Source organism: Lathyrus oleraceus, chromosome 1, assembly GCF_024323335.1.
Source record: "Lathyrus oleraceus cultivar Zhongwan6 chromosome 1, CAAS_Psat_ZW6_1.0, whole genome shotgun sequence".
Taxonomy (NCBI): Eukaryota; Viridiplantae; Streptophyta; class Magnoliopsida; order Fabales; family Fabaceae; genus Lathyrus; species Lathyrus oleraceus.
The window spans coordinates 30,670,463-30,693,920 of record NC_066579.1 but is presented as its reverse complement, the minus strand read 5'-3'; the positions used below and the strand labels follow the sequence as shown (position 1 = coordinate 30,693,920).

The following is a 23,458-nucleotide window of genomic DNA, read 5'->3' as shown; positions in this document are numbered from 1 at the left end:
TTCAACTCAGTTGGGTCACTATATATGAGGTTAGACATCAGTCTGAGTTGATAATAAATATCCGATAAACTCTATTTCTCCTAAAAACACATTTGAACCTCTAATTGTTGAAATGAAACAAAAGTGAACACAAAATTAAAAGTTTACTCATATATAAAGATATTTAACTAAAAATGAAATATTATGCATCAAATTTTTAAATATATTTTTAATTATACTATTATTAATAATAAGTTTATATCAAAAACATGATATGCAAAATAATAATAATATAATTGATATTAATGTGATAGATGATATAATTAAAAATATATTAAATTTTTAATAAAAAGTGGGTTAAGTTTTTTTTCTTAAATAAAAAATAATGATAATTTTCAGAAACTCTTATACACATTATTAAAAAATATCATAATGTTGATATTTATCTTTTCAGTTTTTTTTACGCTCTTTAGCACAAGATTCAAATTAATAAATAGAATTTATATAAAAATAAAAGACAAACGATTAACAAGTTATACACTATTTTTTTTAAATAGCAAAATTTTTCATCTTAAAATTTGTATATATTGATTTTGGAGATAAAACATTACTATGAATAATTTTTAATTTGAATTTTTTATAAAAGATTTATCACTGTGCTATGAAACCAAAAGTATGAAAGATAAATGGTATTAAAACATGTTAATTGTCGTATCGCTTAAATAAAATTATCATATCGCTTAAATAAAATCTTTATTTCATTCTATCTAATACTCCGCTCCGTTCATTTTATAATATTGAAATGATATTTTTTGTCTTAAATTATAAATTACTTTGAAAAAAAAATTATTTCAAATTATAAATTATTTTATCATTTCAACATAATACTAATAATATTTTTTCTTCTTATATACTCCCCCTCTAATAAAAGTGTATTTGAGCAAAACCCACAGTTCTTAAGAAAATAATTAGATGAGTTGATTTTAATAATAAAAATAATATTATTTATTAAAATACTTTTATTAATTCTAAATAAAAAAATAATAAAAAAATATTATATTAATATTATAAAAAAACAATTATTTTAAGATAAATAAAATATTTAGATGAGATTACCTTCTATTATTTATGGCTATTTCTTATTTTAATTCTAAATAAAAAGTAATATTATAAAGTTATATAGAATTTATCTTTTTCATATAAAATTAATGAGATAGAAATCTCTAAAACGTGTTATAATTTAAATTTAAGACGGAGGTAGTAATAATAAAGTAAATGTAAAGAAAAGTATCATGTTTTTATCCTATTGTATTCAATTACTATATAGTAGTACTTTCTTTAGCATTAATCATTCTTTCAACAAATAAAAGTCATGTTGCGATTGTTAGGGATGATACAAACACGTCACTATCTTAAATGCATTACATATTAATTCCTTTTGCAACAACATGAAAATTTATTTGCCATCAACATGTACTAATATTTGCATTTATCTTACCTGTTATTTTCGGAGTATTTGCTTAATTTAATAATAAAAACATAAAGTATAGTAGTATACATTTTGGACCCCAAAAAACATTTAAATAGAGTTAAATCCAAAACCATTGAAATTGAAACCCCTTATTTTATTTTTTTCTCTCTTTCTCAATCATTCTCTATATGCTCCTTTTTTTAACCCTCTTTCTTCTGGGGTCACAACCAATCATCGCCACGCTATTGCTCTGTTTCTCTCCCTTTCTCTAAAAGATTCCCCATTTTCTTCTCTCTTCACATTCACACACTCTTCTCTTCTTTTCTTCACTCTTTTCCTCATAACAACAACACTTTTTCTCCGTTTCTTCTTCTTTACCCATTTCGTTTTTCCTATCAAGGCTCCAACTTAACCCCTCTTTAGGGTTTCTAACCCCTTTCAAGGTATTTCATGATTTTTCTTTGGTTTTTTGAAATTTCACTGCAATTTTTGAGTTTTTCAGCAGTTTATTTCGGTTGTTTGATTTAATTGATGATCATCCTAGTTTTTTTTTTGAGTTGAATTTGGTTTAGCTTTGAGTACAGCGGTTATGGTGATTGGTTAGGGATTTCGGTTGTGGTTGGTTTTCCCCTAAAGTCTGACATAACATAGTGTTTGAGTTTATGGTTTATGGTTGGGTTTTTTTGTGCCGTTTGATCATGACAAAATGTTTTTTTTTTGAAGTTATGATCACTTGCTTTATTCAATGGTAACTTAATTATTTTTCGATTTTATGTATGACTATTGTTATCCCAACTGCATGGGGGTGTTTCAATTCGGTTTCTTTTGCTGATGTCACTTTAATGCATGGATTATATTGAAGTAGCATCTTGTTTGGCTGCTGAGTATATTGTGGAAAAGTTGTCTTTTCTCTCTCTCTGGATCATATATATGGGAAAATAGAACTTATTTTTATAGTGATATAACTTGGATGACACGAATCTATAGGTTTTTATCATGATATAACTTGGATGACTTGAATCTATAGGTTTTTATCATGATATAACTTGGATGACTTGAATCTGTAGAGACATGGTGTGATTATCTACCTATAGAAGGCCACTAAATGCTTATAATCAGTGAATTGAATCCGTTAATGAAATTTTTGCATGTGGTTTTGCTTATGTCTAGTTCGGATTGATTTTCACATAATTTCTCTTCACGGCATGCCCGGAAATTAATCTGTTAAAGAAAGTGTTGACCCTTTGTGAAGAACAGATTTTTGCATGAGGTTTTGCTCTAGTCTAATTCGGATTGATTTTCACATAGTTCTCTTCACAGCATCAGGCAGAACTGTCTGTCCTGAATCTTGCCTTGCCTTGTTTTGTTTTTTCTGATGTTTTGTGGTGGCCCATGTATTTAATCAAGCGCTAACCTAAGTGAATCATATGGTAATGACAGCCAAATGATTGAATGTAATCATGATTGATGCCCATTACCTGCAAAACCATTTATTCAGAAATCCAAGACTGAGAACATTGCTCATGCATATCTGAATTTGTTCTATAACCTCATAACAGTTTGCCGCAAAAGCTCAAAAGCTCAAAAGCTTATGTATTAGGAAACTGAGAATGTTGAGTGATTGGTCATTGGATATTCTAACTTGTGTTACGATGTTAGTCCCCCAGAGTTAAGCCAGACGTACATGCAGAAAGTTATGTCTATTATGTTCAGATGTTATTATTCTTGATTCAGGCTTAATTGCAGTTTTCCATGTTTTATGATGGTTGGCATACATCTTTTGCAAGGATTTAAGGTTTATCTGTCTATAATATAATACTAAATAACTTTTTTTCTTTTATTTTGAGTGTGGCAGAGAGGTGATGCAATGAAGCAGTCTTTTAATCCTTCATTTTTTGGTAAATCTCCAAATTCTCTTGCTTTTTTGTTTTGGTTATCAACTTATTATCACATACTTATCATTTTTGATCAAATATATTATTTTGTTACAAAATAGGTCCTTCAAAGATTCCACCTACTAATGCACCTGGAAAATTAGAACATGGTTCGTTAGAAGTTTTATCTGGATCTGATGCATACCATGCTTCTTCTGATGCCAGTCTCTTTTCTAGCTCATTACCTGTACTTCCACATGAGAAATGTGTGTGATAATTTTCTCCTACCAGCTCTATTCTTTGTATACTCATGTTTTATGAAATCTTATGAACTTGTTTTGCCAACTTGATTGTAGTGAACTTAAATGAAACTGAAAATGGTTTTCAATCTGTTGATGACATCTCAACTGACTTTAAAAAGCTTCATCAAGAGGTAGAGCTCAATGGTTCCCTTGAGGATGGTAATAATCATGCAATTGGAACCATGCTTCCTGGTGACGATGATGAGCTTTTGGCCGGCATATTGGATGACTTTGACCTAAGTGGTTTACCCGGTTCTCTTGAGGACTTGGAAGATTATGATATTTTTGGTAGTGGTGGAGGTTTGGAACTTGAAACTGATACACAGGAAAGTCTAAGTGTGGGAGTATCTAAGTTAAGCTTCTCTGATAGCTCTTCTGGCAATGGTTTTCCCCCTTATTCTCTTCCTAATGGGGTCGGAAGCGGAGCTGTTGCTGGAGAACATCCATATGGAGAGCATCCTTCTCGAACATTGTTTGTTCGAAATATTAACAGTAATGTGGAGGATAATGAGCTGCGAACTCTTTTTGAGGTGAGTTTATGTTAGGGTGAGCTCAATCCTGACGCCACTATATGTTTTGCTTTGATATCTTCAGAATACTAGTACAAACTATGGTGACCATAGTTTCATGTTGCCTCCGATTGAATAGTATATCTTCATTGAGAAGAAATTCATGTGAAAATAATGAATTATTAATTCTGTTGTACTATTTTTTTTCTTTCAGCAATATGGTGATATTAGAACCCTATATACTGCATGTAAACACAGGGGATTTGTGATGATATCGTATTATGACATCCGTGCTGCTCGAACAGCTATGCGTGCATTACAAAACAAACCTTTGCGGCGTAGGAAACTTGACATTCACTTTTCAATACCCAAGGTTTCTTACCTAAAAACATTTCTTGTCATTTATCCTTTTAGTAGCTGAACGCCTGACATTTATATTATCTTGCCTGTTTTTTTTTTCCCTTTGACTTTGCAGGATAATCCATCGGACAAAGATATCAATCAAGGAACCTTGGTAGTTTTCAATTTGGATCCATCGGTTTCAAATGAAGACCTCCGCCAAATATTTGGGGCTTACGGAGAGGTCAAAGAGGTGATAATTTTATCCTTTTTAAAACTTTTTGCACTTGTGTCTCTCAGGGAAACACACACAGTATGTGTGTTTTATTGTTTAAGCTTGAAATTAAGATGAATAGTTGGATATCTCTGCAGATAAGGGAAACTCCTCATAAGAGGCATCATAAGTTTATTGAATTTTATGATGTCAGAGCTGCGGAAGCAGCACTTAAATTATTAAATAGGAGTGATATAGCTGGTAAACGCATAAAGCTTGAACCAAGTCGGCCTGGAGGAGCTCGTCGCAAGTATGTGCACAAATAATTTTACTTTTGCTTTGTCGTTTGATTGCTCTGTACTTTCGCAGTAATAATTATGCATTGTGTGACATTAAAAAAACATTTGATGAGGCATCTTTGACCTATTGAAAGTATTTGAAATTTATTATTATTGGTCTTGCATTCCTGGAAACTGAGTTTTACCAAATGTGTTAATAAAATGAATGTGCTGTGTAATAATAGAAACTCCATCAAATTAAAGGGTAGGGAATTATCATCATTAGCTTGTGTTAACTTCCATATATCTTCCACCTTTGTTTTCTGGGATACAAAACTGCTGCATTAACATTTAATTGATAATATGTTGCACCTTTTAGTTTGATGCTCCAACTTAATCAAGAGCTTGACCAAGACGAGTCTCGAAGTCTTAGATATCAAGTGGGTTCGCCTCTAGCCAACTCTCCACCAGGTTGGTTCTTTGAGTTGCTAAATATTCTGTGCCATTGGCATCATGAAGTAGTATGTATTTTAGTTACAGAGTTCATAAATTATTGCATTTGTTTTCTCATTGATGGGATTGAAATTAATTTAATGAAACTTTTGTAACAGGTAATTGGTTACAGTTCAACAGCCCTGTTGAGCAGAGTTCATTGCCAACTATCAATCATTCTCCCAGTTCTAGTATCATGAGCCCAACAACCGGCAGTCATTTATCTGGATTAGCTTCAATTTTGCAACCACAGACGTCAAATACAGTTAAGGTCGCAACTATTGGCAAGGATATAGGTAGGAGTAGTCATGGAGACCACATATTTACCAATATGAGTTCATCCTCTGGATCTACTTTCAACTCACATTCACTTCCTGAGCCAAAATTTAGTCAATATCGCGGGGCCTTGTCCTCATTTGGTACATCAACATCAAATGGGTCTTCAGTGGAAACCTTGACCGCTCCACAGTTTCTATGGGGAAGTCCAAACTTATCCTCAGCGCAAACCAAACCTTCAGCTTGGCCAAAACCATCAGTAGGACATCAACTTAGTACATCAAACGGAACGAGTCATGCTTTCCCATACTCAAGTCGGGGCAATTCCTTTGTCAATTCATCCCAGCAACATCACCATCATCATGTTGGTTCTGCTCCGTCAGGCTTGCCTTTTCAGAGGCACTTTGGTTTTTTCCCCAAGTCATCTGAAACTTCATTGATGAATAATGTTGGCTATAGTGGCATGAGTCTTGGGCACACTGATGGAAATTACATGCTTAATGCCGGCGTCTCTATTCCAAGAAATATGCCTGATAATGGTTCATCAAACTTCAGAATGAGATCTTCTCCCATACTTAGCCCTGTATTTTTGGGTAATGGTCTTTATCCAGGATTGCTACCTACTGCTATGGAGAGTTTTACCGACCGTGTTAGCAGTAGATGGATCGATAACAATGGAAGCCAAGTTGAAAGTAAGAAGTTATTTCAGCTCGACTTGGATAAGATCAGACGTGGGGAAGATACAAGGACTACATTGATGATAAAGAATATTCCAAATAAGTATGAACAAATTAACTTTTAGCTATGCTTGTTTATTATTAACCTTGCTTTTTTCGCTGGATACCTATATGACGATGTATTAATTCTTCATTTACCTGCAGATACACCTCAAAAATGTTGTTAGCTGCCATTGATGAAAATCAGAAGGGTACCTATGATTTTCTCTACCTGCCAATTGACTTTAAGGTATATGTTGTGCTGTTTTAATTTAATGTGCTCTTTATTTTTCTCGTTGAGTTGTTTGATCCGTGAGCTCTTATAGTTCGTGAAACTGATATTTTTTTTCCACTTTCAATCGCAGAATAAATGCAATGTGGGTTATGCATTTATCAACATGTTGTCACCTTCACTCATTATTCCATTCTACGAGGTTTGTATGGGAATATTTTTGGCTTAGTATTGTTTCTTGCATATTTTGATCATTTTGCTGAATGAAAATGACATTGATTTGGTCATTCTCTCCTTTTCATACTAAAGTTGATTTAGTAGTTGATGATGTCATGGCATTTATTAAGTAGATGATGACTAGAAAAGGCTAGTATTTACCTAAATGACAGATTCACTGATATGTCCGGTTTTGCAGACATTCAATGGGAAGAAGTGGGAGAAGTTCAATAGTGAAAAAGTTGCTTCTTTGGCATATGCTCGAATCCAAGGAAAGAATGCTCTTGTAAACCATTTTCAAAATTCAAGTTTGATGAATGAAGATAAGCGCTGCCGGCCTATTGTCTTCCACCCAGATGGTTCTGAAGCCGTTGAGCAGGTAACATTGTATATTGTTGTTACATTGATAAGTGTTTGGAAACCATTGTTCTTCTCTGGTAATTGATATTTGGAACTGGTATTCTGGTTGCACTTTATTTTTTCTGTTGGATTTGTTGCCAGCTGAACCAGCAATTTAGATTGAAGCCATGTCCGGTGTCTGATACAACATTGACATACTACATCCTAAATCATCTCTATTTAAAATTACAATGTGTCAGTGTTGTATTTTTTGTGTGTCTGTGTCGGTTTTTCATATTGCTTTTCTACATAGCATAATATGCTAACCGGGTTCATACATAACTTTGATTTAGGTCATACAAGAGAGTTTCCCCTCCTACTATAGCAATATTCAGGCAGTTAACCCAAGTGATTCGCTTGGATTTCCTTCAAAGGATGGTTTTCCTATGAGTTTGGATGCAAGTTAATACTAAATGAGAAGATGTAAAGTTGCTAACAGAAGGATGTAGATTTTGTATCATAAAGTATTTTGCCCACAAGTTTTAGAAGTTTGGAGCATTTTGGTTGATTTTCTGCACAGGTAGGAAAGCTGTCTGTTAATTAATGTACTAAACAAGGTGGGAGCAAAAGCTGAAAGGGTAAAGCAAATAGATCTTCAGTTTTGCTCATTTTTGGTTTTTTTGGTGGCTTGTAATTTGAATGTTAATATGTGGTTTAGAGTTTAGTTAGGTTTGAGATTAAGGGTACAAAGTTGTAGAGAGATAAAAAAGACATCTTTCTATATTCCTCTAATGTATTGTATCAGTCAGTACTCTTGAAAACAAAGTGCTTATTTAAATATATGATGTATGTGTTCAAGTTATTCTCTTTTTTGAACCTCCACTAATATTGCTTTTGCATGATTATCTTCTCTTGTAATTGCATCTTTGACACGGCTTCTGAAGAAGTTATTTTAAAACTAACACGTAAGGGCATTCTTAATGGATAACTATAACTTGGATTCTCAAAAGCTCTTTGAACCATATCTTTAAGCCATTATTGTGGACACTTAAATTGAAATACTGATACCAATGATTCAGTGGGGACAGATAATTTAGATGACATGACATTATAGTAATTTGTCAAGTAGTGGTTTAGTGTGGATTAAATAATAAACACTTGGTTGACTAACCAATTTTACAACATCACTATCTTGTCCAATTCTGAGATAAAGATGAAATATCTTCCTTGCAAACATATCAGGTTAACATGATATTGATGTTTATATGTAAGGAACTGACATCCTAAAGTTATTAAGATTAAAGAATCATAGGACCTAAAGATGTTGAAGACAGTAACTCTTTTTGTAATGTTTAAAGAAAAGGAGCATGAGTTGAACAGACTCAATCTGAGCGAACGTTGCTCCAAAAAAAAAAAAAAGAGAATAATGACATAGAAGATAGGAAAAAAAAATCTCTCTAAAGCCCTCAATTTTCAAGACTCAACCTTTAGAATATGATGAAGATGACTTAAGCGAAGACTCCTCAAAGAAAGAGGAGATATGTCTGTTTATAAAACGTTACAATCACTACTTGAGGAAAAACAAAACTTAAACATCTTGTTAAAAATCTTATGAATTTTGTAAGTTCAACAAAAAAGAGGATGGGGGCAAGAAGGAAGAAAAATCTATTACTTGATTCTAGTACTTGAGTTTAGTGAAGCATAAGAGTAAGTCGTTTTACAAGAAGAAGGACAAATCAACTAAAAGTTGTAGGGCATAGATCATGTGGGATGAAGATGAAGATACTTCCTCTTTAAGCAACAACTTGAAAGATGATGAGATAGAAAATCCATGTTTCATGGCTAGGCATAGAAAAGAACCATGAGGTAAGTGACTCCGAGTCCAACTTTATCTTTGGTTAAGATGAATAATATAATGCATTTCAAAAGATGCACATTGATGCTTTACAAGATTTTAAGAAAATAGCTTTCCACTTTTTTTAAATGGAAGGTCAAATTTCTAATATCAAAGAGCTCTTAGAATCTCTAAAATCCAATCATGCATCACTTGTTAATACACCACATGATTCTCCTTTGAGTGTAGAAGATGGGATGAAAATAGTGATCATGAAGAATGTCCTAAATTACAAAATGAAATTAACACCTTCAAATGACAACTTGTACAACCATCTATACTTCCAATTGTTTTTTGAAACCCTAATGATAATAAACGATCTTTTAAGAAGCCTTATTATGTCTATGTCAATTGATTAAAAAGAAAACCTTACACTTTGAGGATTAAGTATCATATAATTAAATGGTATGGATAAAACTTTTTTATCCTTATCTATAAAAATGCCACTGCATCCTTTTAGGGGCATTTCATTTCTAAATAATGCTTTATCTAACCAGTCACCAATTTCTAATGACATAATCACATCGGTATTATCGATTAGTTTCAACTTGTACACATATATGATGGTGTTATGGAATTATTGTTTCAAACCAACGAGATATGTTGTAGTGTTAATTGATTTCAGGTTCCAATACAAAAGATGTATCACTAATACCCATGCCCTTTTTCACTCTCACTTTGTCAAAAGAAAATGTTTTGATGAAACCATATTCACTTCTCCTCTCTTCTGTCTCTCTCCGGTAGTGATACAAGAACAACTCTTTCCATTAGTATGTCTCATTCACCCGATTCCGAGATTTCGAAGGTAAGGAAATGGTGTACTGGATTTCGAACCACCATATGCGTTTTCTTCTTCATCTGAAAGAATTGTTCTACTGGGTTTTGAAACAACATTTGTGTTTTATTCTTCGTATGAAATACGTGATTTACTGGGTTTTGCACCACCATATGCTTTTTCATCTTAAATGTCTTTAATGAACTTCATGTATTTCTTTTTAAATTTCATTGTTGTGAAGTATCTGAAAGTAAAAAAGTTGCTGATTTTGTTGTTTTATTGTTTATGAAATAAATTGTTTTTCTACAGAACAACTTTAAAGGTTGTGTTTAAATTGCTGATGTCATTGTTTTGTAGTATATGATAAAAAGTGTTTTAGTTGAAGTTTGGATCCCCTCTATGTATTTTTTTACCAGATTTGAAGTTAAAAACTTGCCGATTTTGTTGTTATATAATGTATGAAATAAATTGTTTTTCTACAGAACAACTTAGACGGTTGTGTTTAAATTGCTGATGTTATTGTTTTGTAGTATATCATACAAAGTGTTTAAGTTGAAGTTGTATTTGTGAAACTAATGATCAGACTGAAAAATGCAGGCTGAAAGTAATGGCAATGCCATTTGAGAAAATTGCTGATATTAATGAGACAAAAGAATTATCGAAAGTTGCAGTAAAAGTACATCACAAATGGACTGTAGTTTCTAACAACAAAGAGCACATTGAGCTTATATTCGTTGATGCAGACGTAAGTGTAAAATGAGTATTTCAATTTAACTATATTTTGGTAATGACCAAAATGAAACTAATGTTACGAATTTATATGTAGGACACAAATGTTCATGAATAGTACCAACAACTTTGAAAGCAACGTTTTATTCAGTTTTGTTGGTTAATAACACTTATACTCTGACGAATTTCCTGTCTCAAATTAATGATCTTATGTTCAAAACCTCAGAACATCCTTATGTTATAAGGTTTACAGTTGGAACTCGTGTCTCTGATATCAACAAGCATGAAATACCTGGGAAAAAGTTGAACTTCAAGCCGTTTGCTGAGATTATTTCTGGGAACTGGAGGAGTGATTTATTAGTTGGTATAATTTTTTGGTTATTTTTTTCCAGCTTTAACTTGTACCTTATATTAATATAACCACTATGACTGTCCCATATATGTTGTTGATTCATAAATTCTTTATTGTTAGATGTCATTGGACTAGTAGAAGAGATTTGATATAGACAGATGAGTGCTGGCAACAACAAGCAACAAGTGAACCTAATTCTAAAAGACCATGTGTAAATGTTCTGGCTTTTAATTTATTTTTATGACAGTTTTTATATTTCGACTTTAACTACTATTCTTATAGTACTATATAATTTGTTAAAATAATCATTGAAATTGTGCAGGAATGACACATTGAACTATACTTTTTTGGGAGACATATGCTGTTAAATCATGAACTACGTTCAAATGAACAAAGACGGTGGTCCGACAATCATATTGTTACAATATGCGAAAGTTAAAGCCAAAGGTATAATTATTCTTCTTATTGATTGAATAACATTAAATCAAATAACTTATTAAATTCTTACTTATAAGCGTTTGTTTTTAAATAGGCAAGTATCCGTTTTCAGTATCGAACACATACAACATAACTAATATGCTCATTAACGAAGACGTCTCAGATATAGTTGAATTTCAAAATAGGTAATATGTTATATGTATCCGCTTTATTTGATATATTTTATTGTGTTTTTTAGTTTAAAAGACTATCATTGGACAACATCATGAAAATTCTATTGTTTGGTTTGAAAGGCTGCCAAAGGACAACAACATTGGAAGTTCAAGTCAGCTGATGTATACACAATCTAACTTGTGATCAAAAAACTCATCTGACTCTCAAATGACTTCATATGATAATTTCATGTCAAATGCTACGCCTCTCTGTCTGCAAGTTATAATAAACCTTCATAATGTATGTTTTTTTAAAATACTTCCATAGTTATTATTAGTTTCTGTCATTAACTCATTTATCACATGCACCAGTTGTCATGATGTGTTACCGTAGCAACCACGAAAAAACTGAAAGCAACTGGAAATGGTTGGTACTACCTGGCATGCTGTAAATGTCCAAGAGTAGCAAAGGGAGCCCCTTCGCTATATACATTTTCTGATGGACATTCACCCGAGACCGACATTTATAGGTATTTCATTTTCAGTATGTCAAATTCATATGATGGTTGATGCAAATATGAAATGATAGGTTGTAACATTTTAGGTACAAAATTGAGTTTGAAGTAGTTGATAATGGAATTTCAACCATTTTTGTGTTTTGGGATCGTGAGTGTAATGAATTGTTGGAAATATCTGCATCTCAGCTCCGCCAAACAATGTTGCAGGTTTGTTTAAATTGTTCTTGCCTTTTGATTTTTCAATTCATTACATATCCCATATATATTTATATTATTTTGATTTAAACTAGGATGGTATTAGCGATCCACTTGAATTTCCATTGGTCCTTGATAATTTAATTGGGCATGAATTTGCATTCAAAGTTAAATGGCAACCAAGGTGGAAAAATGCAAGTGTCATGACGGTCATACAAGATAAAGAAACTATTCATAAATTACTAGCACAATGGGAAGTTTGTAAGGTATATCACAATTTCCTGTATGTTGGTTTTCTGTAGATCGACCTATTTCAAATATAACCCAATTTGTTTATTTTACATCAGCCTACTACCAATGAAGTTAAACTCTTTGATGATCAACTTAGCCAGGTATATAAATATCTTGGTACAAAGTCTTTGTTGTTTTCGTATTTGTTATCCCCTATTTTGTAAAAGACATGACATTTTTATGTTTTTAGATAAGGGAAAGTGTTAATGAAGCAATGTTGACTGAGGAATGGAATATCATAAATGTAACAACAACGTCATACTGTTAATACGCACTTATGAATATATCTGAAATCACCTCTAAATTAATGTGTTATTTTGCAGGATTTGGAAATCACCTCTAAATTGAATTCACAACTTCCGCCTTCTGATCCATCTACAACCATGGTTGAATTCACATCTTTAACAATACTTTGTTATGACATGTGACACACACACACACACACACACACACACACACACACACACACACACACACACACACACACACACACATATATATATATATATATATATATATATATATATATAATTACATTGTTAATATATTAAGTTGGATCGTTAATGTTTATCTTTAATTATGTTTAGAACTATACAACCCCTGAAAAAGTCAAGGCAACAACATCACCACCAATATCTCCAATCAATGAAATAGTTAAGTCAACACCACCACCACCAGTAATTCCAATCAATGAAATAGTTAAGTCAACAACAACACCATCAGTTACTCCAATAAATTATGGGAAAAGGGTTGCAGTCCATGCTTCAAGCTATTCTTCCATTTTGAAAGAACTGCCTGAAGGAGAACAATCCATAACTAGGCTACGTCGCAAGCATGTAAAGTTAGAGAAGAAATAACTAATGTTATAATGTCCCTATGATTTTCAATGTCTATGTGTGTTGTTTCATATTTTATGTCAATTGTCTTTTGTAATATACAATTTGGATGCATTATGTATGAAGATTTGTTCCCTATACTATTGCCCTAATGACGTCGAGTTTTATATTAATATCTGAGATGATCACATTTATTAAATATATTTCAACATACTCTTACAAATATCCACACCCAAATATGTTAATAATAATTTTTAAGATATCTAAATACATGTTGCATGTGTACTTCATCTCGTACTCATAATTTCACATATATGGTAATCTTCAAACCATTCTGGTTACCAACAATATGACTCATTATCTAGGTTGTCAAAAATGAACCTCATAATATTCGTGCTCCATGACTTGATCCTACCAAGTTTTGAAATTATGATATATAGGAATCCTACTATTATACCTATCTACTTTATAATTAATGTCCTTACAATACTTGTAGGTTCATGAAAAATTTATGTTTCCAAAGCATTTTTACACATCAGTAAGTTTAAAATATATAAATAGTTATAAAGTAATTAAATATACTTTCATACACTGCATTATGGTGAAAAATAGCTTTTGGTAAATTACATCTACATCTACATGCTAAAGGAGACTTATACAGCTACACAACCGATTGGGGAGTTGTGAGTTTCATTTAATGATTGCCTAAAAAGCTGTAATTGTCTTCCCAGTAGCAGGTGTAAATGTGCACCCAAGTGAAGTGTCAATACTCTACTTATTACTACTAATATTCTTTACCTCTCTACACGGTACAATTACCAATTCTGCATGTAGGTTTAGCTAGATGAAAAGTGTGACTATCTAACATTAATATATAACGTCTTGGGTATCGTGTAGGGAAAAAAGTATAAAAGCATATTGTCACAGTCGGATTAGGAAAAAACTCATTTGACTTTCTCTGAAGGGTTTCAATGTCTACGGGGAAGAAATTTTTGTCTAATGAGATGTTAAGGGGGAGGTTTGGGATTCTTCGCTTGTATCTTCATAATCATTTAGTTTAACTGTTTATCTATATGTATGTGTTATATATGGTATTTGTAGTTCCATATCTCAAATTGAAAATGAATCGCCATGGAGAAGAAGGAGGTTGGATGAGATATATATCCAGTTTGAGGAGCTTCGTAACAGTCGCAACGTCAATGACTGGAATACTGGATTACCAATTGCGGGATCATCAACAAATCTTGTAGACGGGCCAAAAGGAAAATATGTTGCTGAAGTTGAAGACACAATAGTCGATGATCAGGTGAATCTGAAGGCTCTCATGCAAGGATGTAAAGAAGGTGAAGCAAAGAATCTGAAGGGAAAACAAGTTGATTTCGGTGAAGAAGGCGGTAAGGGAAAAAGTGTTGATGGTAACATTGACAGAACTACAACTGATGCGACACCATCGTATATATCAATAAGTGACAAGTAATTCTTGAAGCCTTATTAATACGTAGACGGTAGTTTACCTGTTTATGGACAAATTTGAGTCTGGATAAGTATCGTCTGATCAGATGTATTATCAATGTAAGCAGTGTTTAGTTTCATCCTTTTAATTATCATTTGATCTGAAAAAGTCTTGATAGTAAGATTTATCATTTTTACGAAATGAATTTTGTGAATAAATATTAGAAAAATACATTATAAACGTTATAAGTATAACAATTTAAGGGATTATTTGTAAATAGTGGTCCAGTGTATGTTAAAAGACATTTCATGGATGTTTTGTAATTGCAGTTCTGATGAAAATAAAACTGGTGATGAGTCCAGTGATGAAGACCTATCTAACCGACCTAGGTTTATAGTTTGGAAGAAGGAAATCAAAGATGGAAAGTTTGTTCAAATAAATGTACTTGTAAGTTAAATTATTATATCCTTAAATATTGATATATAAAGTTGTATGTACTATGATATATCTATATAAACATATGAATATACATATGTGTGATAAAATTAATGCTATTGCGTAACAAATTCCCTAATTAGTCATTAAGAAATGTTCCTTAACTGGACAAAGCAGCATAGAACTGGTGGATGTTGATACTATGGAGTCCTATGAATGTGAAGTCCATACTTCAGAAAGGAAATATTGCACTGAAATGTTTATAGGGCGTGGTTGGTACGACTATGCCAAGAAGAAAATCCTTAAGAAAGGTGACACGGTCGATTTCATCATTCGTCACCCACCAGGACGACGAATCGTTGTTAGCGTGTTGAACCATTGATCTCAATTATTAGATTGGGCGTAAGGTCAACGGTGATGGTGTGAAGTCGCTGCAGGAAGTTCTCAGTTGGTTGTCTAATGATAAGTTTGGTTTGTACAAATTGTAATGGCATATGTACTATGATTCCCTCTATGGTTAATATTTTGGATAATGTAATATGAATGTTTGAATTTCGATTGATGTTTTTTTAGAGGAAGTTGTATTCCCTCCAACATATGCCATTTGATTAGTAATGTAGAAGTAGCATGACTATGTGGTTATGTATTAAAGTTTGCTTATGGTACATGTTAGTTATGTTTTGTTTCATTATATCTTATATGAGTATATCTATAGTATGCTTGTGGCCATTGTTATGTCTATTTAGCATGATAATACTAGGAACAACAATAGTTTAACATGAAGAAACAAATTCATATTTTACAATTGCTCCTACACTGGGATAGTCATAAACAAATTATCAAAACCTTTTGAAATAAAGTTATCATTGCATACCCAATTAAACATATAGTTTTTGTAAATAAAATCTGGTCCAAAAATTGGAAAAATAATAAACTGCAAAATATTGCACGTGTGATAAGGTCTGAATAAGGAAGTAGATGTCGTAACGTACAAAAATCGATGGTAATATACTATGTTGGATATATTTGTACAACCAAATTTTTTGTGTTAGATATATTTGTACTTTCAGAAGCAATACTAAACTCTTGATTTACGATGTTAGATTAGACAATTTCTTTTAGAAATAAAAATTTAATATGGAACATTGGAAATCGTGTTGAACATCCAAACATAATTATTTATATTTTAAATTATTTTACAATTTGACTACCATGACACAAGTTCAGTCACAGTTTTGTTATCCAGCCTTTAACATTCTAATTTTAATAATATATTTTCATTTATTTGAATTAAAATGTATATCCAAATAGAAGACAAAGTAAGCCGTACATAGATGTTTGCATCCTCATTTCTGTTAGCTTCATGATTTGAGATTGGGAGGGAACTTTGTGCGCCATTTTTTTCATTCCATTCTCCTCCCATTAATTTTTTGCCCTGTGTATTACACACATAACCCAATAGCATACAACCTTTGTTATGTCATTTTTGATTTTACTTCACTAAAAAACCATGGATACAAACAACAATATTGCCTCTGCTACTAGGAAAAAACGAAAATGGACATTAATGAATAGAAGACTCCATGGTTGTTCTTCTGAAAAAGAAAATATCCCTCCCCACAGACTTTCGGCACCACATTTTGATCAGGCTGTCGGAATATCAAAGACAACACCACTTCACGGTTTAACTTCTAATTTTAAACACTTAACATTCAAAACGTCATTGTAGGTCTACAACCAACTCATTTGTTAGACCTATTGGAGTTAATCTATTTAAGCAGTTTGAAGCAACCACAATTGAAACATCTAACTCCACTCTTACACCACCACAAACAACTACACATGAAACCTCTGATATAAACAGTTCTGTACTTAATCAAAGTATTCCACAACATTATAGACCTTTCAACCAATTCCTATGTCAACGATAATGACTCGGATATAGGGTCAAACATTTCTTCAAATGGCAGTTCTGAAAGTGATATTGATATTGACGATGATTATATGGTTGATGAACATCTTCAAGGTTTGCCATTAATTCAAATTTCAATACCATTTTATACAATCATTTGTAAAATAGATAGTTTCATAAGTTATCAATATCATGTATATGCAATAACTTTTATTCATTTTATGGTAACACAAAATTCTTTGATATTGGGGATCCTATTTGGGAATGCCAATTTTGTGCAACTTGCATATGGTATGGTGAACATATGAGTAAATCAAGGAATACGACGTCGCCTAAGTTTCAACACCGTTGGGGGAGGAAAGGTTAAAATACCATTGATTGGTGACCCACCTGTAATTCTTAAAAAATTACTTTTCGACTATACTTCAACTCCTACAAAGAATTATCAAGCCAACATAAGGACTTATAATGCTATGTTCTCTTTCACTTCACCTGGTATGAAATTTAACACCAAGTTTACAAAAGATGGTGGTCCCCCGACACTAAGGCTTCATGGACAAACCTGCTATATAATAGAGACGATGCTGCCAGAGATAGGTCAACCCCCAAAATATGCACAGTTGTATATATTCGACACTGACAATGAAATTCAAAACCGGATGGAATGTTTCAGGTGCATATTCACAACATAGATTTTATAATAGCATTTACTCATGTCATTTTTTAGCATACTAAATAAATTTATTTATTTTTATATAGGGATAATAAACATATTGATAGGGAAATTATAAAAAGTCTGAGTCTCATGTTGGATCAACACAATGTTCATGCAAAGGCTTTTAGGATGGCACGTGATATGCTACAACATCAAAATGTTAATGAATTGAAGTTAAGAATAATTTTTGATCATCTAAAGGATGGTCACCTTTACAATAAGCCCACAATTTCTGAAGTTGCAGCTCTTATTGTTGGTGACATTGATTCAGGTACCAAACGAGATATCATCATTCAGGCACGTGGAGGTAATTTACAAAGAATTGATGAGTTTTATCCTAGCTACCCAGCTTTTCAATATCCATTGCTATTTCAATTTGGTGAGGATGGATACATAGATAATATTCTCCATGCATACCAAGGTGAAATTGTCGTGACAAAATGAAACCGTCAGACTATTATGGAATGGCTTTCCTTCAGATTGCAACAAAGAAAACATCAAGCTACAACAATTTTGTCATCACGAAGACTATTTCATCAATTTTTGGTTGATGGATACACAATGATGGAAACCAAGAGACTAAATTGGCTAAGGAAAAATCAATCTAAATTGAGGGATGGGAAATATAACAAACTTAAAGAAAATGACATGAACCCCAGTGAAAACAGACAAGGCAAAAATGGAAAAGAGTTGTTCTTCCTTCTTCATTTGTTGGCATCAAACTATATATGGATCAACTTTATTTTGATGGAATGACTATTTCAAGTACAGTTGGGTTCCCTGATTTGCTTTTGACATTCACATGTAATCCCAATTGGACTGAAATCACAAGAGTGTGAAAAATACAATTTAAAACCTCATGATCATCCTGATATTATATCGAGAGTGTTCAAAATCAAATTCGATGAATTGATGATTGATATCACACGCAGACATATACTCGGCCGCATGTTAGCATGTGAGTAATGTTCTAACTGGATTCAACATTCCAAATGCTTTTGTTTGCAGCATTAGTATACGAACATGAGCAATATTACCACAACTATAACTCACACCATTTTTCAATATTGCAACTCTGCTATTACTATCATGATTAATGCATACAGAAATCCTTACATTATTATACTGTTTTTAACTTTTTCTATTGCATGTTCACTTTATAAGATACACATTCTTAAGATCAAATTATAGTCCTCATGCAGTACTGCTTCAGTTTGACAGAATGCTTTAGAAATGTTGTAGTAACACAGTGCATTTTCCATTACAATACTTTGACATTTGTATCATTCATACTGCTTTATGGCTAATGCACATATACATTTTTTTGATGTTTCTATATTCCGCCTTCGCTAATCATATTCATACATTTCATAATAGTTATATATACAATTGAGTTTCAAAAGAGAGGCCTGCCACATGCGCATATTCTTATTTTCCTTCACCCTCAAAGTAAGTATCTGAACCCTACTGATATTGAGAAAATCATTTTATGTGAAATTCCTAACCCTGAGTTACATCCAAGACTATATAAATTAGTTAAGCAACATATGATGCATGACCCATGTGGGTTGGCTAGATTATCATCACCATGCATGAAAAACAGAAAATGTTCAAAATTCTATCCAAAAAAATCAATGAAACCACAATTGTTAACTCTGATGGTTTCCCTCAATATAGAAGAAGTTCAAACACCCACACAATTGTCAAAAATAGAATTTCTCTTGATAACAGACATGTCGTGTCGTACAATAAAAGGTTGTTGTTGAAGTATCAAGAACACATAAATATGGAATGGTGCAATCAATGTTCATCCATTAAGTACTTATTCAAATATATTCATAAGTGCTTTGATATAATTACTGCTTCTATTGTTCAATCCAAGGGAGGAATTTCTACTTCTGGTGGGGCTATAGATGAAATTCAACAATATCTTGATTACAGTTACATATCACCAGGTGAGGCATGTTGGAGGATTTTCTCTTTCAAGATTCATGCATGAAAACCTGTCGTGGAACATATGTTTTACCATCTCATTGGAGAGAAGACTATTTTTTTTACCGAGCATGACACAATGGAAGATGTCCTTGAAAAAACAAGTGTAACCGAGTCAATGTTTATAGCATGGATGATTGCAAATCAAAATTTTGAAGACGCAAGAACCCTCACATATAGACAGTTTGTATCAAAGTTTGTTTATGAAAAGAGAACTAAAAGTTGGAAACCAAGGAAAAAAGGTTTTACTATTGACGGGTTAATATGGGTTCCATCTACAACATGAGAATTATTCTTTTTAAGAATGATGCTAACAGTTGTTAAATGACCAACAACTTACGAGGACATTCGTAAAGTCGGTGGTACATAATACTCTACCTTCAGAGATGCGTGCTTCGCAATGGGGTTCCTTGAGGATGACAAAGAATTTATTTTTGCTATAAAGGAAGCAAGTGTATGAGGGTCAGGAAATTTTTTGAGAAAATTATTTGTCATTATGTTGTTGTCCGGTATAGTGAACAAACCATGTCATGTTTGGAATAATACTTGGACATGATTGTCAGATGGTATTTTGCATGAACAACGTATTTTATCTTGCAATTAAGGTACAACTATTTTACCTACATTGAATCATTGAAGGATTAATTACGTCGATGTATGAGGATATACATTACAAATTACAAGTTCTAATGCAAACCTATGTTCTTACTGTAGGACTTATATTAAATGATGAAGAACTTCAAAATTTGACATTACTTGAAGTTGAAAAGATATTGCAAACAAATCGACGTACTTTGAAATATTTCCGTCCGATTCCATACCCTAATGGCTACATTTTGGAACAACTTGGTAATCAGTTGATTTATGACAAAAGAAATTACGATGTAGCTCAACTGAAAACGGAATTTGCAAATATGTTTCATCACTTACAAGTTCTTACATTTCATTTTCATTTCTTAACCTTATTTTCATATCTGAATGTTATGTATATGTTACTTCCCATCATGTTTTTTCCAATTCATTTACATTCTCTATTATATATCTTAAATCTTTTGCATCACTAACAAGCAATTTGAATATTTCAATTATATTTATAGCGGTACTGTTTCTATGCAATTGTTCATTCCAACTAAAATTATTAGCATTTTTTGGAAATTCCTGGCTATTACTATTTTAAAGTTCCAGTACTGCATCAATGACATTGAAACCATGTATTTATTTGAACTGGTACATCATACATCATACTTTCCATTCAATTCACCATAATAATTAATTCTATTATAATATTTGTAGGTGAACAAAACATTATTTTTAATAAAATCATCAATGCTGTCACAACACAACAAGGTGGTGTTTTCTTTCTGCATGGGCATGATGGAATGGGAAAAACTTTTATGTGGTGAACTCTTGCAAGTCATTTGAGATAAAAACATCAAATTGTCATAACCATTGCATCAAGCGGAATTGCATCGCTGTTGCTGCCTGGAGGAAGAACGACCCATTCAAAGTTCAAAATTCCCGTACCAACTTTAGAGAATTCTGTTTGCAACATAGAACCTAAGGATTATCTTGCAGAAATGATGAGACAAACTCAGTTGATAATTTGGGATGACGCACCCATGGCACACAAACATTGTTTTAAGGCTCTTGATAGGACACTTAGAGACATTATGGGTAATTATCCTAATTCCAATTCCATCTTCGGTGGTAAAGTCGTAGTCTTTGGAGGTGATTTTAGACAAATTCTTCCTATTGTACCAAGAGAAATCCATTCAGATATTGTACACAGTTCATGAATGCTTCTTACATTTTGAATGATTGTGAGGTACTTACACTTATAAGAAATACGAGACTTCAAAGTGGTTAAAACCCAACCGAATGTCTTGAAATTGAACAATTTTCAAAATGGTTGCTCAATATTGGAGAGGGTAAACTTTCAGAACCTAATGATGGATATGCCGAGTTTGATATTCCTTCTGAAATATCAATATCAAGTTTTGATGATCCAATTACAACAATTATGGAGAGTACTTATCTGAGTTTTATGGATAACTACCGCTCGTATGATTATCTCAAAAGTCGAGCTATTCTAGCAACAACAATTGAAATTGTTGATAAAATCAATGAACATATTCTTGATCTAATGCCAGGTACATCATCTCATATACCAAATTTCTTTCAATTGTCTTTAAATTGTATTCCTTTTCTTAATGAATTATTTATTATTCCGTTTAGGTGAGGCAAAAGACTACTGCAACTCTAACTCAATAGATAAATCGGAAATACATGATATGGAATTTATAGAACTACTAAGTCTTGAATTTCTCAGCACACTAAGAACTTTGGGCTTACCTGGTCATCACATTAAATTGAAGATAAGAACTCTTATAATGCTAGTGAGGAATCTTGATCAATCTGAAAGTTTGTATAATGGAACACATTTAATTATGACTAAGATGGAGAACCATGTCCTTGAAGCTAGAATAATGGGTGGTAAAGGTCACAGAAACATCATTACATACCACGTATGGATATGTCACCATCACAATATCCATGGCCATTTAAATTGAATCGTGGACAATTCCTAATTATTGTCTCATATGCAATGACCATAAACAAATCACAAGGATAATACCTTGATTGGGTGGGTTTATACTTTCCTCGAGATGTTTTTAGTCACAACCAACTATATGTCGCGATTTCAAGGGTCACTTCTAAGAAAGGAATCAAGATTTTGGTTCATGACGAAAAAAGTAAATTCAAGCTATCAATAACAAATGTTGTTTATAAAGAGATGTTCCATAATATATAACATGTTCAAATCTTTTTCACATTATGCAATGAATTAATATGAGAGTGTTAATTTATATTTCCTATTTCTTTTCCTGTTACTATTCTCATTTTCCTACATCTACTAACCATTACATTTATTATTGCAGTCCAAACCATGCAGTTGACTCATCTGTCCATTCTGATTGGATTTCAACAATTATGACGTGTAGATTACCACTCTTAAGGATTTGTAATTTAATCCGTCAGTTTTTTGTTTATCATTTAATTAACATTATTAGTCGATTGAACAATACAATGACAAATATCACATCTCCAACATTTGAAAGTTATGTTAATGAATTTATGGTACTGTTAAGTTTGACTTATATTGAGCATAAATTTTGTTAGATGTATGTAACACTATTAAATATCAGTTAATGACAGTTAGTTATACAATTACTGTACTTTGAAGTTATTAATGATTATGGAATTTCAGGTAATGAATTTACTTTAGTTGGTTTTGTAGGTTGTGTACTTGAAGGATATTTAATGAGGATTACAAACTGAGACTGTTATTCGTTGTTTGGACTGAATTAAAGTTAGTGTAATTAGAATTAAGTTATGGTTGCTTATGATGTTATCATTTAGGAATGTTGAAGTTACAAAGGCACCATAAGGTTACATCTGTTTTTGTGACACTAAAAATTAGCCATAAGATTACAAATCCCCTCTAACATGTGATCCCGTGCGAACACACAACTT

At 32.3% G+C, this 23,458-nt stretch overlaps 2 protein-coding genes and 1 pseudogene across 5 annotated transcripts; all 3 read left to right on the top strand.

The window, feature by feature from the left end:
• The first annotated feature begins 1,605 nt into the window (after nucleotides 1-1,605).
• On the top strand, nucleotides 1,606-8,099 carry LOC127080026 (protein MEI2-like 5). Of its 2 annotated transcripts, none has more exons than XM_051020390.1 (13): nucleotides 1,606-1,893; nucleotides 3,306-3,348; nucleotides 3,447-3,590; nucleotides 3,681-4,156; nucleotides 4,350-4,508; nucleotides 4,611-4,727; nucleotides 4,847-4,998; nucleotides 5,346-5,437; nucleotides 5,578-6,514; nucleotides 6,616-6,700; nucleotides 6,816-6,884; nucleotides 7,098-7,277; nucleotides 7,591-8,099. In XM_051020390.1, exons 2-13 carry the CDS (start codon nucleotides 3,318-3,320, stop codon nucleotides 7,702-7,704), a joined length of 2,556 nt encoding a protein of 851 aa, XP_050876347.1. In that variant the 5' UTR covers nucleotides 1,606-1,893; nucleotides 3,306-3,317; the 3' UTR covers nucleotides 7,705-8,099. The 2 variants fall into 2 exon arrangements, with proteins under 2 accessions (XP_050876347.1, XP_050876403.1); XM_051020446.1 differs by having other exon boundaries at nucleotides 3,298-3,348.
• A 1,022-nt stretch (nucleotides 8,100-9,121) lies between these two features.
• On the top strand, nucleotides 9,122-13,645 carry LOC127080167 (uncharacterized). Of its 3 annotated transcripts, none has more exons than XM_051020617.1 (14): nucleotides 9,122-9,936; nucleotides 10,504-10,651; nucleotides 10,889-10,999; nucleotides 11,108-11,198; nucleotides 11,310-11,434; nucleotides 11,520-11,610; nucleotides 11,719-11,878; nucleotides 11,950-12,107; nucleotides 12,182-12,302; nucleotides 12,386-12,556; nucleotides 12,638-12,682; nucleotides 12,772-12,825; nucleotides 12,905-12,967; nucleotides 13,169-13,645. In XM_051020617.1, the coding sequence occupies exons 9-14, from the start codon at nucleotides 12,294-12,296 to the stop codon at nucleotides 13,436-13,438; spliced, it is 612 nt and encodes a 203-aa protein (XP_050876574.1). In that variant the 5' UTR covers nucleotides 9,122-9,936; nucleotides 10,504-10,651; nucleotides 10,889-10,999; nucleotides 11,108-11,198; nucleotides 11,310-11,434; nucleotides 11,520-11,610; nucleotides 11,719-11,878; nucleotides 11,950-12,107; nucleotides 12,182-12,293; the 3' UTR covers nucleotides 13,439-13,645. The 3 variants fall into 3 exon arrangements, with proteins under 3 accessions (XP_050876574.1, XP_050876531.1, XP_050876482.1); XM_051020574.1 differs by having other exon boundaries at nucleotides 10,881-10,999; XM_051020525.1 differs by having other exon boundaries at nucleotides 9,123-9,936; nucleotides 10,862-10,999.
• A 743-nt stretch (nucleotides 13,646-14,388) lies between these two features.
• On the top strand, nucleotides 14,389-22,736 carry LOC127088758 (uncharacterized; annotated as a pseudogene).
• Nucleotides 22,737-23,458: the final 722 nt, after the last annotated feature.

What these genes read in the sequence shown, in the direction of transcription:
- LOC127080026 (XM_051020390.1), top strand. Translation starts at nt 3,318, where the DNA reads ATGAAGCAGTCTTTTAATCCTTCATTTTTTG. An exon ending in TTCACTTTTCAATACCCAAG is followed by an intron (nt 4,509 to 4,610) that starts GTTTCTTACCTA and finishes TTGACTTTGCAG; the next exon opens with GATAATCCATCGGACAAAGA. An exon ending in ATAAAGAATATTCCAAATAA is followed by an intron (nt 6,515 to 6,615) that starts GTATGAACAAAT and finishes ATTTACCTGCAG; the next exon opens with ATACACCTCAAAAATGTTGT.
- LOC127080167 (XM_051020617.1), top strand. An exon ending in AGGAATGGAATATCATAAAT is followed by an intron (nt 12,826 to 12,904) that starts GTAACAACAACG and finishes GTTATTTTGCAG; the next exon opens with GATTTGGAAATCACCTCTAA. An exon ending in CTGATCCATCTACAACCATG is followed by an intron (nt 12,968 to 13,168) that starts GTTGAATTCACA and finishes AATTATGTTTAG; the next exon opens with AACTATACAACCCCTGAAAA.